This window comes from Meles meles, chromosome 3 (assembly GCF_922984935.1).
Source record: "Meles meles chromosome 3, mMelMel3.1 paternal haplotype, whole genome shotgun sequence".
In the NCBI taxonomy this organism is placed as follows: Eukaryota; Metazoa; Chordata; class Mammalia; order Carnivora; family Mustelidae; genus Meles; species Meles meles.
The window spans coordinates 158,285,147-158,299,326 of record NC_060068.1 but is presented as its reverse complement, the minus strand read 5'-3'; the positions used below and the strand labels follow the sequence as shown (position 1 = coordinate 158,299,326).

Genomic DNA, 14,180 nt, shown 5'->3' with positions numbered 1-14,180 from the left:
CTTTCCAAACCTGCAAAGGAAAGAGCCCTGACAACCCCTGGTACTTAAGCTCAGTGGGAATGATTTCAGACTCGTGGCCTCCAGAACTGTAAGAGAGTAAATCTGGGTTGCCCTGTCATCTAGTTTGTGCTTGTTTGTTACAGCAGCAACAGGAAACTAGGGCACTATCCCTGTATTCTGGTTCATAGTTGACATGTTTTCCCAGACTATATATCTACAAAGGAGCCAGCTTGGTTTGGGATTTAGAGTCATGGCTTTGGGGCAATCAAACCTGGGTCCAAATTCTGGCTGCCCTTTGTAGTGGACATTTGCCAATGTTTTGTCTGCTCAGGCTTTTGAACTTTCTTCCTCTGTGAGGCAGACTGTGTGACCTACTGTTCTTTTTCCACTTTCCATTACCAACAGAAGTCTGATTTTATACGGCGGGTGGGGACGGGGCGGGTGAGTGTGACCATCTCAAAAACAATCATATTTCACATTCTCCTCTGAAGCTCCGGTCACTGCTGACAGTTCTTGCCATGTGGTCATTTCTGGGACGGGCTTCAGAGGAAGCTCTTTAAAAGGAGATTGCTTCTGACTGGCGTGCACATTTGTCCTTTGACTTACCCCTTTTTCTCAGAAGCCCACATGCTAAGGATGGTAGAGTGGAAAGGTAGGGATATCTGGGGTCTCTGGAGGCATCCTGGAGACAGGGTTCCAGCCCTGGTCTGCACACTTCCAGGCTTCTTACGTTGTGGGAAGAGTAAGCCCTTTATTTGGGGGAAGCCACTCTGTGTGTGTGTGTGTGTGTGTGTGTGTGTGTGTTTGCTCTAAATAGTTCTTTGAGGCTGGGGACACCACACTTCTCAAGAGAAACTTACAGTCTAGAGGTCATTTAATTATTTATTTATTTGCACTAATTATGCCATGAGTTCATAGGGAAGGGGTTTCAGCAGTTCAGGTTCCTTTCTGTTTTTTTCTCACAGAGCGTGCTTCTTGGGTGGAGCCTCGCGGCTCTTCTTCTTTCTCTGGTCATTTTCCTTCAGAGGCTTCAGCAAGCTGTCTCTGCTCTTAGAATGCTTAACATGCTCACTACGTCCATCAGTTCTCTTGGCAAGGCTCCTGCCCTTCACTTGTTTGTTCACAGCAGTGCCAGTAGCACGCTGGGAACCGTGGTAGACTCTTCCGGTTCTTCCATGGTAACGTTTGTGGGGCATTCCTGTTTGAACCGTGCTCATTCCCTTGATGTCCACAGTATCACCTTTCTTGTAAATTTGTATGTTTGTGGCTAAAGGAACAACGCTGTGTTTCCCAAAAGGCCTAGAGAACATACAGCTGGAGCCCTTCCCCTCTTCTTCTTGTTGGTCATCTTGGTGTGTTCCTGGAAGATGGTGGATCTGGCCGAAAGGCTAAGGTGCTGGTTGTTTGTGTCCTCTGCACATTAACCCTATGATTTCTCATTTGTTGCATTCTGTGGAACTTAGCCATTTCTATCTTTGATTCTAGTATATTCTAGTCCATTTTACACGTATCTATAACCAGGCTCTAAACTTCCTGAAGGAGGCAAATCACCAACAGGTAGGAACACGGTCTCTGGTGTTCCATAGCTTTGGGATATTTGTAAGGATTAGTGGTACCAGGGGTATAGCAGACAAAACTCAAGGTAGCTGTGGCTTCGTGCAAGAGAAGCTTATTTGTTGTTCACATGAAGCCTTTTCTGGTGTGCGTTGTCATCCAGGGAACTAGACTCTTACCGTCTCATAGTTCTATCCTGCCAAGTCTCCCTGGAGTGGTTTCCCCATGTGCACAGTTAAGAACTTGGACAGCTATAGCTACTCATTAGATTGAGCTGTAAGAAACTGATGATGTTTGAACACAAAAATAGCCTACAAAATGGCAGTTTCACATGATTCTGCTTAATTTTACATGTGTGATTTTATTTTTTAAATTTTTATTTAAGTTCAATGAACATATAATGTATTATTGGTTTCAGAGGGAGAGGTCAGTGATTCATCAGTCTTGTATAATGCCCAGTGCTCACTGCATCACGTGTCCTCCTTAATGTCCATTACCCAGTTGACCCATCCGCCTCCAGCCCCCTCCCCTCTAGCAACCCTCAGTCTTACAAGTGTGATTTTGAGCAAGAGACTCTACAGCCATTTCCTCAGCTGCAAAATGGGGTACCAATACTCCCTCCCTCTAGAGAGGTTTATACAGATTAAATAAGAGGACGAATGCAAAGGACTCAGGAAAGGATTTAGCACGTAGTAGGTGGCTCAAAGGGCTAGTGCCTAGCTCAGGATCTCTGGCACATACTAGCTACTTTTTAACTATCTTTAAAGAAATGAGATACAATTCACATACCATGAAACTCACCCTTTTAGTGAATACTTCTGTCAGTGTAGATGGAACTGGAGGGTATTACGCTCTCAGAGAAAGACAGTTATTGTACCGTTTTCCTCACATGTAGAATATAAGAAACAGTACAGGGGATCAAAGGGGAAAGGAGGGAGAACTAAATGACAGTCATCAGAGAGGGAGGAAAAACCATGAGAGACTCTTAACTATAGGAAACAAACTGAGGGGTGCTGGAGGAGAGGTGGGTAGGGGGATGGGGTAACTGGGTAATGGGCAATAAGGGGGGCATGTGATGTGATGAGCACTGGGTGTTATGTGCAACTGATAAATTACTGAACGCTCCATCTGAAACTAATGATGTACTATATATCGGCTAATGGAATTTAAATAAAATAATCAGTTATTTTGTTTTTATTTATTTTTAAAAAGATTTTACATATTTATTTGAGAGAGGGAGAGAGAAGGAGAGCACTCAGAGGGAAAAGGAGAAGCAGACTCCCAACTGAGCAGGGAGCCCAATGTGGGGCTTGATCCCAGGATCCTGAGATTGTGACCTGAGCCAAAGGCAGACACTTAACTGACTGAGCCACCCATGTGCCCCCCCAATTTTTTTTTTTTAAACTCACCCTTTTGAAGTGTACAACTTAGTGGGTTTTAGTGTATTCACAAAATTGTACAACAATCACCCCCCCCAAAAGAAACCTTATATTCAATTAGCAGTCACTTTATCTTTTAACTGCTAGCCCTGGAATCAATCATCTTTTTTCTTTAATATTATTATTTATTTACTTACTTTTAATTGAAGTGTAGTAGACACACAATGTCACTTTAGTTTCAGGTGTACAACATAACGATTTGATGACTCTGGACGTTATGCTACGCTCAGCATAAGCGTAGCTACCATCTGTCACCATCCGGCGCTGTTACAACACCACCGACTATATTATATTCCCTATGCTGTGCCTTTTATCCTTGTGACTTTATTCATTTCATAATTGGAATCAATTATCTTTTTAAAGGATCAACTTTGTCGAGACTACCTTGCTGAGAGTACTTGCTTGTAGGACTCACTCAATATTTATTAATTTTATTGGCATGTCCTATAGCGTTAAAGAAACATTCCTTGTGTATTCAACGACAATCGATAACCGAATTTACTGGGCGTGCGCATGCGCATGTTACGTGTATATAATCACAGACATTTCACACTGAAGCTCGGGAAATCAGATTCTCCCACACCAGAATAATAAAAAAGACAAAAAAAAAAAAAAAAAAAAGCCCCCAAACCAAAAAACCGACGATCATAATGTAGGTAACAATCCTGGTTGTGCATTTAGGAAGACAGAAGGAAGACTGTGAAGCTGTGAGGCTGTGGGGATCTCCACCTCCGGGTCGAATCGTGGGGAAGACCGGAAGGAAGAGCTCCGGTTGCTGTGTTCTCCCGTGCAATGACCTTCTTCCTTTTCTCGGTGGCAGCCACTGCAGCTCCTGGATCCTCAGGAAACAGAACCAGTGTTTAGGAGGGTGCCTCGAAAGCTCCTCGATATTTAACCTTTTATTTCAGAGCATTTTTTTAAATAGCACTCTTTCGGGCACACACAACGAAGGGCAAGTCAAAGTGAAAATAGTCCTTCGTAGCTAAGAATGTCGACTTTGCACACCTGTCAGACTGGACAGGCTGTGTCCCTGGGGGAGTTTGCCTGATTCTGTTCGGGCACAGCTGTAGAAGCAGATGCGTTTTGCCTGCTTTACATTCTTAAAGAAAGGTCATCCTGGAAAACAACCCACTTCAGTATTTACGTTACTCGGCATGGTGGATGGTTTCAATAGCTCGTCACCGTACTATATTTATTTTGGAGACGGTTCATTGCGCTGATTTCGAAACAGCCCTGCTGTTGCACCTGTTGTGGCTACCAGCGCGTTGTTCCGGCTCAGGTCCTTCCTTCAAAGTATGAGCTGCCGTCACCTCAAAAGGAGCAAGAAATATTGTGCCACTGCCTTGAAATCAAAATAGTTCCATTATTTTAATTTCTGATGCTTAGGAAGGAACAGACAGATACAAGAGAGAAACCTTGAAATGGGCATGTGACCAATCCAGTGGCAAAGCATTTAAAAAAATGAATTATCAAAACCTGCACACCAAACAAAGCAACAAAAGTGAAAAAAAAAAAAAGTGCTTGGTGGGTCCCACCAGCCAGTTACACAGTTGTCTGGAATCACATGGAATAGTTAGTTCGATGGCTGACAGAGCTGGAAACTGAGACCCAGAGAGGTGGAATGACTTGCCCCAGCCCTATTCTGGTCAATACCACCATTGGTCTCTGCACTTGGCTCTTCAGCATTCTTTCTGCCCATACAGCTCCCCATGTATCAGTTCTGAGTGACAATAACAGGGGTTTGGGCACATGTAGCTCTTACCTTGAATTCGGACCGGCCTAACACTTAGCTGGCTTATGAAGTCTGGAGCACTGGAGTAGGAGTAGGCTGGGGAATCAGGTGACAAGGAAATCACGCTTGACAGCACGGACTATGGGTTATGCTAGATATTTGGGATGCAAGCAACTGAGCTCAAACTCCAGCCCCTCTACTCACCACCTGTGTGATGCTGGTGTCCCCAGCTTCCCTTAGCAAATGACTATGACCTGGCTGACTTGAAGCACCGGGAATTTATTCTCTCACAGTTCCAGAGGCAGAAGTAAAAAATCCAGGTGTCAGAGACATTGTGCTACCTCTCATGGCTTCAGGGAGGAATCCCTCCTTGCCTTTTCCTAGCTTCTGGGCCTTCCAGCAATCTGCTGGTGTTGGCTTCATTCCAGTCTCTGCCTAGGTCATCACGTGACTCTCTTCTCCATGTCTCTGTAGCCAAATCTCCTCTTTTCTCTTCTAAAGACACCAGTTATTGGATTTACAGCCTACTCTAATTTAGTATGATCTCATTTTAACTTGATTATTTGTGCAAAGACCCTATTTCCAAATGAGGGCCCATTCACAAGTACTAGGAATAAATCAGTAAACCAGCCTCAGGTCAAAATACTAAAGAATTGATAAAAATTGCATAAATGACCTGAACAAATGTAAATTTGTATAGAGTGTTTAAAACAGGGAAATTTTATTACAAAACTGTACTGGAGAAGAACCGTTCTATTTCACAGAAGACATACCTCATTAAAAAAATAATCTAGATCTTCTGAGCAGAGACATTAGGAATCTGAGAATATTCTTTGGCAGAATCTAGTGGGGTAAGTGGTCTCCAGAAGTTTCTTCAAAGGTAAGTTCTGAGCAACTGCTGAAAAAACAAGAAAAAGTAGAGACGAAATACAGCAGAGTTGTTGAATTTGCTTAACACTTTTAACAGCTGAAGTTCTTTTAGAGAATAACTTGAAAAAAATATTTGGGAAGAAATCACTTACCAATGACTTTAAAATCATTTATATTTTAAATAGTTTAAAATTATTCATTTGTGTTTTTCATTAAAGATAATTAAAATAAAGATGATGGCACTGGTTTCTTCATCTTGCTACGGTCCTCTGGTTTAGGTCCCTATTTTCCTTACTTGGTTCTTTTTTTAAAAGATTTTATTTTTAAGTAATCTCTACACCTAACGTGGGGCTTGAACCCACAACCTGCAGCTCCAAAGTTACATGCTCTATTGACTGAGCCAACCAGGTGCCCCTTCTGATTTGGTTCTATGTCCAAGTCTGACATAGTTAGATATACTTCTAAGTGACTTTCCAAATTCGGCATTGTCATATTAAGAAATATAAAGTCAGTGATATCCTAGGCCCCACTGTGAAAGAACAGACCTATTTAACGCTTGCATTCTAGACCTAACAACCTAGCAGAAACCACTGAAGGACAAGGATGTCCACTTAAGGTGTTACCAAAAAGTGGATCTTTTAACAACCAGAGAAGATACCAGAATCTATAAACTTGTGTTGGTTCCTCAATCATAGTTAAATGTTTGAAACTGAAAGTAAGAAGCTGATTGTTTTTAAACACATGTATTTACTAAAGATACAGTGACGTGAAAATACCGTAGTTCTGAGTGAGATAAAGTGACATTGTCATGTTGACCCTGATCTGTAGGTTTCTGTGATGGCCCAGAGTCAAATATCCTACATAGCTGTCCTTAGCTCCAGTAGTCTGAGGTAAGACCATGTTGGATTATCGGCGTTTCTCGAGGCAGGCATCACTCGGCCCTGCGGTCTCTGGTTAAGTGGCTTCAAAGGGTTGTTGGCAGGTGGGGTTCTTGCTTCACAGAGACCATGGCAGTATTTGATTGTCTGTTCAGTCCCTATGCCTACCCCATTGGTTAGTACAGCTCATGCCAGACTCATGGACAGTCTCCCCAGGGGGTGTGATGGTCAACCAGCCAAGTCAACCCTAGCTTTGGGTCCAGTTACAGAGGAAAATGCTTGGATTGGATTTGCATATTGGTTTCCTTGATTATCACAGGCCTAGCAACGTAGGATGCATGGTAAGTATGGAGCACTCCAGAAGTTTGATTAAGTACTCAACGCCTCAATGGACTGTCCTCCACTGTAGTCTCCTTGGGAGGTTATATACTTGTTCAAACCACATTTATGCTCGAATTCTTTTTTTTTCACTTGAGTTTCTTTCTTTCTTTTCTTTCTTCTTCTTCTTTTTTTTTTTTTTAAAGATTTTACTTATTTATTTTTCAGAGAGATAGCTAAAAACAGAGGCAGAGGGAGAAGCAGATTTCCTGCATACCACGGAGCCCCATGAGGGACTCGATCCCAGGGCCCTCAGATCAATACCTGAGCCGAAGGCAGATGCTTAACAGACTGAGCTACTCAGTCGTCCCCTTTCCCTGAGTTTCTACGAGGGCTAGTTAGTGATCCATATAAGGATATCATTTTATGAATGTTTTAATGACTCATATAATCATGGATCTGAGACTTCTTTTGCTCTTTACGAAAAGAAATTGACCTCAAAAGCTAAATATTTCCCGTTACCAGGGACATATAAAAGACCATACTTTAAGCTCTGACAGCTATTCTCAAAACAGAGTTCTGGAAGATAACTCTGACCAATGTCAGAGTGATAATCTCACAGCTTCGATGAAGATGACTTCTGAAGAGGAAAACATTCACGGATGTAAATTATGGTGTATTTACTAGAAACTAATCACACTATTTTATAGAGAATTCAATGAGTCAGGTATAGATAATAAGAGGAGTTATGTTATTCACCTAGTAAAAAGCGTATGTATATTTTTACTGTTATAAAATGCATTCTTCTATAAAAGGTGGCATAGCATTTCTAATGAAGGTTTGATCTAAGAATAGCTCTACTCCCAAGTTTAGAAAAGTCACCCTAAGGGAAAAATGCTTAGCAGTTTATATTTAAATAGCCTCCTTAAAAACATTCCTATTACTCATTGCATATGGCCTTACCTATAATTCATATTTATTTATAATTACTTGAGTGAGAAGAAGTATTAAACTTTGGGAACTATAAATTATTAACTTTTTAATGTTCTACTGTGAAAGTTAATTCAGCAGATAAATGGGGAAAAAAAAAAAGCCTGTTAGCAGCTTATTTGGTAGAAGAAGATTCTGGTGAGTAGAGCATAGCTTACTCAGGCGCAAACACAACACTCCCTGTCTCCCCACATTCCTATCGGTTTGTCCACTTTGGTCTCCAGCTGTCTACAGAGGAATTTTGCTCTTTGCTTTTGATTGCTGTCGGCTTTTTGATCTGGTGTTATTTCTCACAGAAGCCAAGCCCACTGAGGGAGTATTCCTACTGGTTCCTTCCCTCTCTGTCTCTAGACCTAACTTTCCAGAACTTTCTCTGTCTTCCTCAAAGCCTGTGAAGCATGACTTCTTTCTCTTAGCTTTTTCTCACTTCTTTACTTCTGAAGGATGTCGCTCATATCCTGCAAGGAGAGATGCTTCCAGGGTCTTCTCTTAGGGAGAGGGTGTACCACCCTGTTATGTCGTACCCTTTCTGTTCCCACCTCTTCAGTGTCGCTGCACTGAAGGGTGCCTCAGACTCCCTTGCACTCCTTTCCTTATTTTCCTGTATGATCCAGAGGCCCCCTTCCTAGGCGTTCCCCAGACCTGTTGATGTCCAAAGCCACCAACACTTTAAGATTCAAATGGAATGGTTATTGCTATTGTTTCATTTGCTGCAGGATCTCTAGCAACCTTGCTAAGTTGTCCAAAAATCTTCTGGAGAGAATTATGGTCTAATCATTCCGTGCTGTGGTCTGCTTCTCTATTTTAGTCTAGATGCTCTTGACCAAGGGCTCCTGACCCCCCTCAGTGCCCACCCCATCCCTGGCACATAGCTTTGCTCCTCTTCCATTAATTCTTGTCCCCTCTTCTTTGTATGTTACAGGTACAGCTCTTGTGCTACACACTCAGGCTCAGGAGAAATGTGACTTTCTTGATTTTTCTATGATTGCATCTGACAGTCACCCTGTTCATTCCATCTAGTGACAGAAGCTTCATCTTAGCCAATTTCAGGTTAAACTCTGATTTCTCCCCTTCCTTCTTTTTCCCCTTCTAAATTCTGGGCAGGGGTGGGGTGGGCTTTAATGCTGTCAGATCATCAGGGTGGTGGTGGGGTCTAGCCTATTTTTCCCCCATCTGCCCAGGCAGGTCTTCAGTTAAGAGTTGGTCATGTCTGGTTCTTATCTTTCTTGCTTCTTCACACTGGTAGCTGCGGAGATGTCCTTTGTTCTGCTCAATCTATCCAGATTGTGGCTGGTGAGATCTTGCCCTGACTGCAACCCAGATCTGTTGGTTGCCAGGGCCACATCTGGGCTACTCTTGGCAAGGAGTCCTGTAGCACCTTGGTGGATCCCGGAAATGAGTGAGGCTGCCTTAGGCCTGCCACCCTTGACACAGAGACATCTCTGTGTATACCCCGTGTGGGTACAGAGAACCTCTGGGAGCTTGCCTACCTGGCTAGAAAGTCATTGGTTTGCTTTGCTCTCTGGGCATTGTCCCCCAGGGCAGGTCTGGGGACCGGGCACAGGGGTACTGTTCAAAGACACTGAAGAGAATTTTATTTCATTCCTCTTTAATTCTTCCTTTTTCTAGTCTGGAGAACATCTCCAGGGGGTTGGGGTAGGGACAGAAAGAACAGGATTTGGCTCATGACATACTGTTTTAAGTTTATAGTTTATGCCTGAATTCCTAAGATTTTAAAAGTCACAAGAATCTGAGACCTGTGCTCTGCTCTAACATCCTTCTCCTGGTGGAATGCTGTAGCTGGGAAAGTGGGAAGGTGGGGAGGATAAGGGTCAGAAAGTGGGAAGTGCTGGGAATAGGAACCATATGGGGTAATATTTCAAAACAATATCCTGCTGCCCGAACAAACCTTTTTCTGAAATTTTGGAAGAACAGAGTACTGGAGATGTTTGCAGCGCAGTGCATGGCAGGGAACCCCTGAAGAGTCCTCCTGCCCCTCCAAGGCTCTAGGGATTTCTCCCTATCTGTCTCTTCCTCAGACTCTGGTCTTCCAGGGTAACCAGACTGTTTCTCTCACTCTTTCTCTTCTTTTCTATCTCAGCTCCCCAAACCACCTTCTTTTTGGGTCTACATATAGACACTTCAAATTCAGCTCATTTTGCAGCAGCCGTTTCTTCCAGAGCAAGACCTGGAGTAGGGGATGGCATCCATTCACATCCAAAGTTTCCCTCTAGGATTTTTCCCTATAAAGGGAGCAATTCCCACAGTGCCTGGCTGTCTCAGATAGAGGAGCTCGTGACTCTTGATTTCAGGGTTTATGACTTTGAGCCCCATGTTGGATCTAGAGATTACTTAAAATAAATAAATAATTTTTTAAAAAAGAAACAATTCCCCACCCTATCCTGTACAACGGTACATGAATTCACCTCCTTCTTATTATTTGAAGGCGACTGCAGTCTTATTTTGCTGTAAAAAAACAAACAACAAAAACCGTCCTTCTACTTTTACTTAAATGTAAACATTTATTTTTGTTAACTTTTTGAAATATATATATATATATATATTTTAAATGGTGGAAATCACTTATTTTCAAGGATTTGCTAACAGTTTCCCCAAGTATCAAAACCCAAGAAAACAGCCAACTGCATTTGCATGCAAAGCCTCACATTTCCCTGCTTCTAAAAATTCATACTTCCTTAACAGTTCTCCTCCTCCCAAAGCTCAGCAAATTGAAACCCAAACTCGTGCAGGCATATCGCCCAGTTCTCTCAGTGACACAGAAACTGAATGAAAAGTTTTGTTAAAAGGGGAGGGGATGGAGACGCAAAGGACGATGTATTTATTTATTGTGCTTGGTATTACCTAGAATATTAATAAAGATTTTGAAGGAGACCAAACTACGTCATCCCAAAATAGGCCTTGAAATTGACATCAAAATTATTTTGAGCTAAAAGCACTTAAAAAACACCCCAGCCGGTACAAGAAGGATGCTCTGACTATCCCCCTTTTCTTCCTAAATGCAGAAGATAAAAGCCCCATATGGAAGATGTCTTTCCCAAACCAGAAGGAAAGTAACGTTCTTATCAACACGGCAGGAAGTTGAGACTGAGAGGATTCTGTACAAATAGGTCTTGTTCAAATAATTCTTATCTTTCCTTAGCCTCCCCACGTAACTTTTCCACAGTTACCTCTACTCCAACCTAATAGACAAGCTTGTGGGTTTTGCAACTACTTTGAGTCTTCATTTCCTTATGAGAGCTGCCGTGCCAAGCAAAACTTACATTACATTTGTACACTTTTCTCCTCCTTCTCTGTCTTATGTCAATTTAATTCTCAGAGAGGGTGTGGAGGTGAACTCCTCTCCTACAATTTTGTCAGGTAGGTGCATGTGTGGGAGAGGGGAACAAGTGAGCAGACCAACCCCCATCAGCAGACTGTCTCAGTGTTTATTTACATATTACGTGGCTACTTTTATTTCATTATGATTTAGAGTTTCTCTCACACACATACACACACACACCCCATATATATATATATTTGTTTTCTTTTATTTTGAGCGAGTGACCGCACACACATTTATGAGTGGGGGGGGAGGGGCAGAAGGGGAGAGAGAGAATCTTAAGCACGCTCCACACCCACGCGGGGCTTGATCTCACGATCCTGAGATCATGACCTGAGCTGAAATCAAGAGTCAGATGCTTAGCATTGGAGCCACCCAGGGGCCCCACAAAATGTATATATTTTAAGGAATTAACTCGTGTTTTAGTCTGCATTTAATCTTTTAGAAGTCAAATAACCCTAGAAAGGGAAGGGTCTGGGGAGTGATGTTTCGCATGAGTGTTCAGGCGTAGATGCAGCTTCTAAATTCAGCTCGCTCCTCCAACCCTGCACGCATGCCACACTCCGTCCAGTTTCTCCAGAGAAGATAGACCAGAGAAGGTAGGGCGGGGTGGATGGGAACCCCTGCTGTCGTTGCTCCGTATGTAGTCCCCACCATTCCCCACTTTTCCCATTCCCATCCCCTGTACCCCCTACCCTTCCGTGGCATCTCCGGCCTGCAATTCTGAGCTTCCATAGGATTCTGCACCTATGTTGCCAACTCCCTTACCATTTTTCTACCTACGGTTCTGCTTCACGTTTTGGGATTCTGCATTGTCTTTGTTCTCTGCTATGGTGGCCATGACAATGCAGGTCTCTCTGCTACTTACACAGGAGTGAGATTGACCCAGGGCCTGGTGGTCTCTGCTGAGTACTGTTTTTTACCAAGCGTTGCTCTGCTGGGGTCGAGGTCTCCCCTCTCTCCTGGGTACTATGTCCTTGCTTGTTGTACACTGAGGCCTAGGATTTTATTTTAGGCTCACCTTGAGCCCACACAATTCCACAGTGGTGTTCCAATCAGTGGCAAAGAAGGAAGGTTGACTGTGTTTCCTCTGCATGTAATACAGGCAAATGGTTTTTACAGCAAAGTTGCTTGGATCCAGCGGGTTTAAGTTTAGAACACATCTTTCTTCTCCTTATTACTCCTAGTGGTCTCTTTGTTGGACCCAGACATGAGCACAGAGAGCTCAGCTGGGGCCGAGTCCATAGGACAGTCACTTTGATATTCTAGAAATGTATCATTTCTTATTTTCACAACCAGAGAAACCTCCTCTATAGGGTTTCCAGCTTCTAGCTCTTCTTTCTTCCTTCTTCGGCCACATGTTCACATCACTGCAGACCTTCCCATTTTAACTGCCCTGGCTCAAAAATCTTCGCTGTCTTCTTATTCATATGGGACAATTCAAACTCCCTGGACTTCATTTAGGGCCCTTTACCATCTGCCTTCATCTTACTTTTCCAAAGAACTGCCTACTCTTCCTCTGTGCCAATTCTGCTCTGATCGGATCCACACTCACAGCTTCTCAAAGTGCATTACTCATTTTGTGGTCACACCTTGCAGAGTGTTCCTCTTTTCCCAGTCCACATGTTCTCTCTCGTTCCCCCTAAGGCTGTCTTTCTCTTCAAAGTGTTCCCAGTTCATTCCAATCTGGAGGCTCAGCTATTTGCAGAATTTTATAGTATTTGTTGTTGTAGCTGTCATTTGACGATTGGACAGGGCCTTGCACTATTGCAGGAAGACTGATCCCTCAAAATACAAACCCCTGGTTAACACAGATCCATTTCTCTGGGCACAGATACCACTGGAGGGGAGCTGTGGGATTCCTTGGTGTTGATTAGCAGTGGTGAGGAAAGAAGAAAAGGCAGAGGTGCTATCCTGCGTCTTGGAGAAAGGCCAGAAGCCACCAGCTCTGCAGGCCAACCCATCCTAGCACAGGAGCCACCCTGCACGAGCCGGTGGAGCTGCTGGGTGGGCCATACCTGTATTAGCCCCTTGTCTCTAATGAGCTTCTACATCAAGAGAACATTTGATCTTCAGACTCATCTGGATCTTACGGCCTTTGGTCTGCTTGAAACCCCCAGCACTGGGGTGCTCAGTCAGTTAACTGGCCCAACTCTTGGTTTGGCTCAAGTCATGATATCAATGTCGTGAGATTGAGCCCCACCTCTGGCTCCGTGCTCAGTGTGGAGACTGCTTGAGATTCTCTCTCCCTCTCCCTCTGCCCTTCCAACTCCTGGGCTTGTGCTTGTACATGCTCTCTCTCTCAAATAAATAAATAAATAAATAAATAAATAAATAAATCTTAAAAAAGAAAAGAAACCTCCAGCACCAAAATTTTTAGCCCACTGTCCCTTTTCATTTAGGTCCCTATCCAAATAGCTCCATTTCATCCCTAATCACATCTAAATTAACTTCACCCAACACTTTGTATGGCATCATCCTGTTTTTCTTATCTGAAATTAACATCTTTATCTAACTCTTTGCTTATTTATAGTCTATTTCATGTGTTTACTGCAGCCCTATCGATCTTGTTTATTCCTGAATTTCCAGTGCTTAGAGTAGTGCCAACATAGAGTAGATGCTGAACACGTTTATTGAATGAATGAATAAACTAGGAAAGGAACTTTGGGCAGTGTCTTGCATTTGAGCAGAGTTGTAACTCTTTCTGTTGTGGAGAAGAAGAAGTGGAGGTTGGGAATCAGATGGCTACAACCAGTGTTCTGAACCCTGTCTTTTCTCAACCAACACCAGATTTCCAGGAAGAGTCACGTTCATGGCTCTCAGGGCTGGGCAGCCCAATGATCCTCTAGTTACCCCAGTATATGAGTTCAGTACAACTAGATACCCCCCACAATGCCCTAGGGTAGGCATCATTGGCTTCAGGGGAACTTTGGTCAATAGTTTGGTGGGGGAGCTCCCCAAACTTCCTCTAGGTGTATAAGCTCTAGGCTAGCAAGTAACCATGCTGGAATAGTGGTGATTGAGTACCTTCCATTTTTTTTTTTAACAAATTAATTTAA

General features: G+C 43.1%; 1 protein-coding gene across 1 annotated transcript; it reads right to left on the bottom strand.

Annotated features, from left to right (window-relative positions):
• Nucleotides 1-959: 959 nt before the first annotated feature.
• On the bottom strand, nucleotides 960-3,514 carry LOC123939302 (60S ribosomal protein L21-like). Its single transcript, XM_046001176.1, has 2 exons — nucleotides 3,496-3,514; nucleotides 960-1,360 (listed from the first exon to the last, which is right to left on the bottom strand). The coding sequence occupies exons 1-2, from the start codon at nucleotides 3,512-3,514 to the stop codon at nucleotides 960-962; spliced, it is 420 nt and encodes a 139-aa protein (XP_045857132.1).
• Between the last annotated feature and the right edge of the window lie 10,666 nt (nucleotides 3,515-14,180).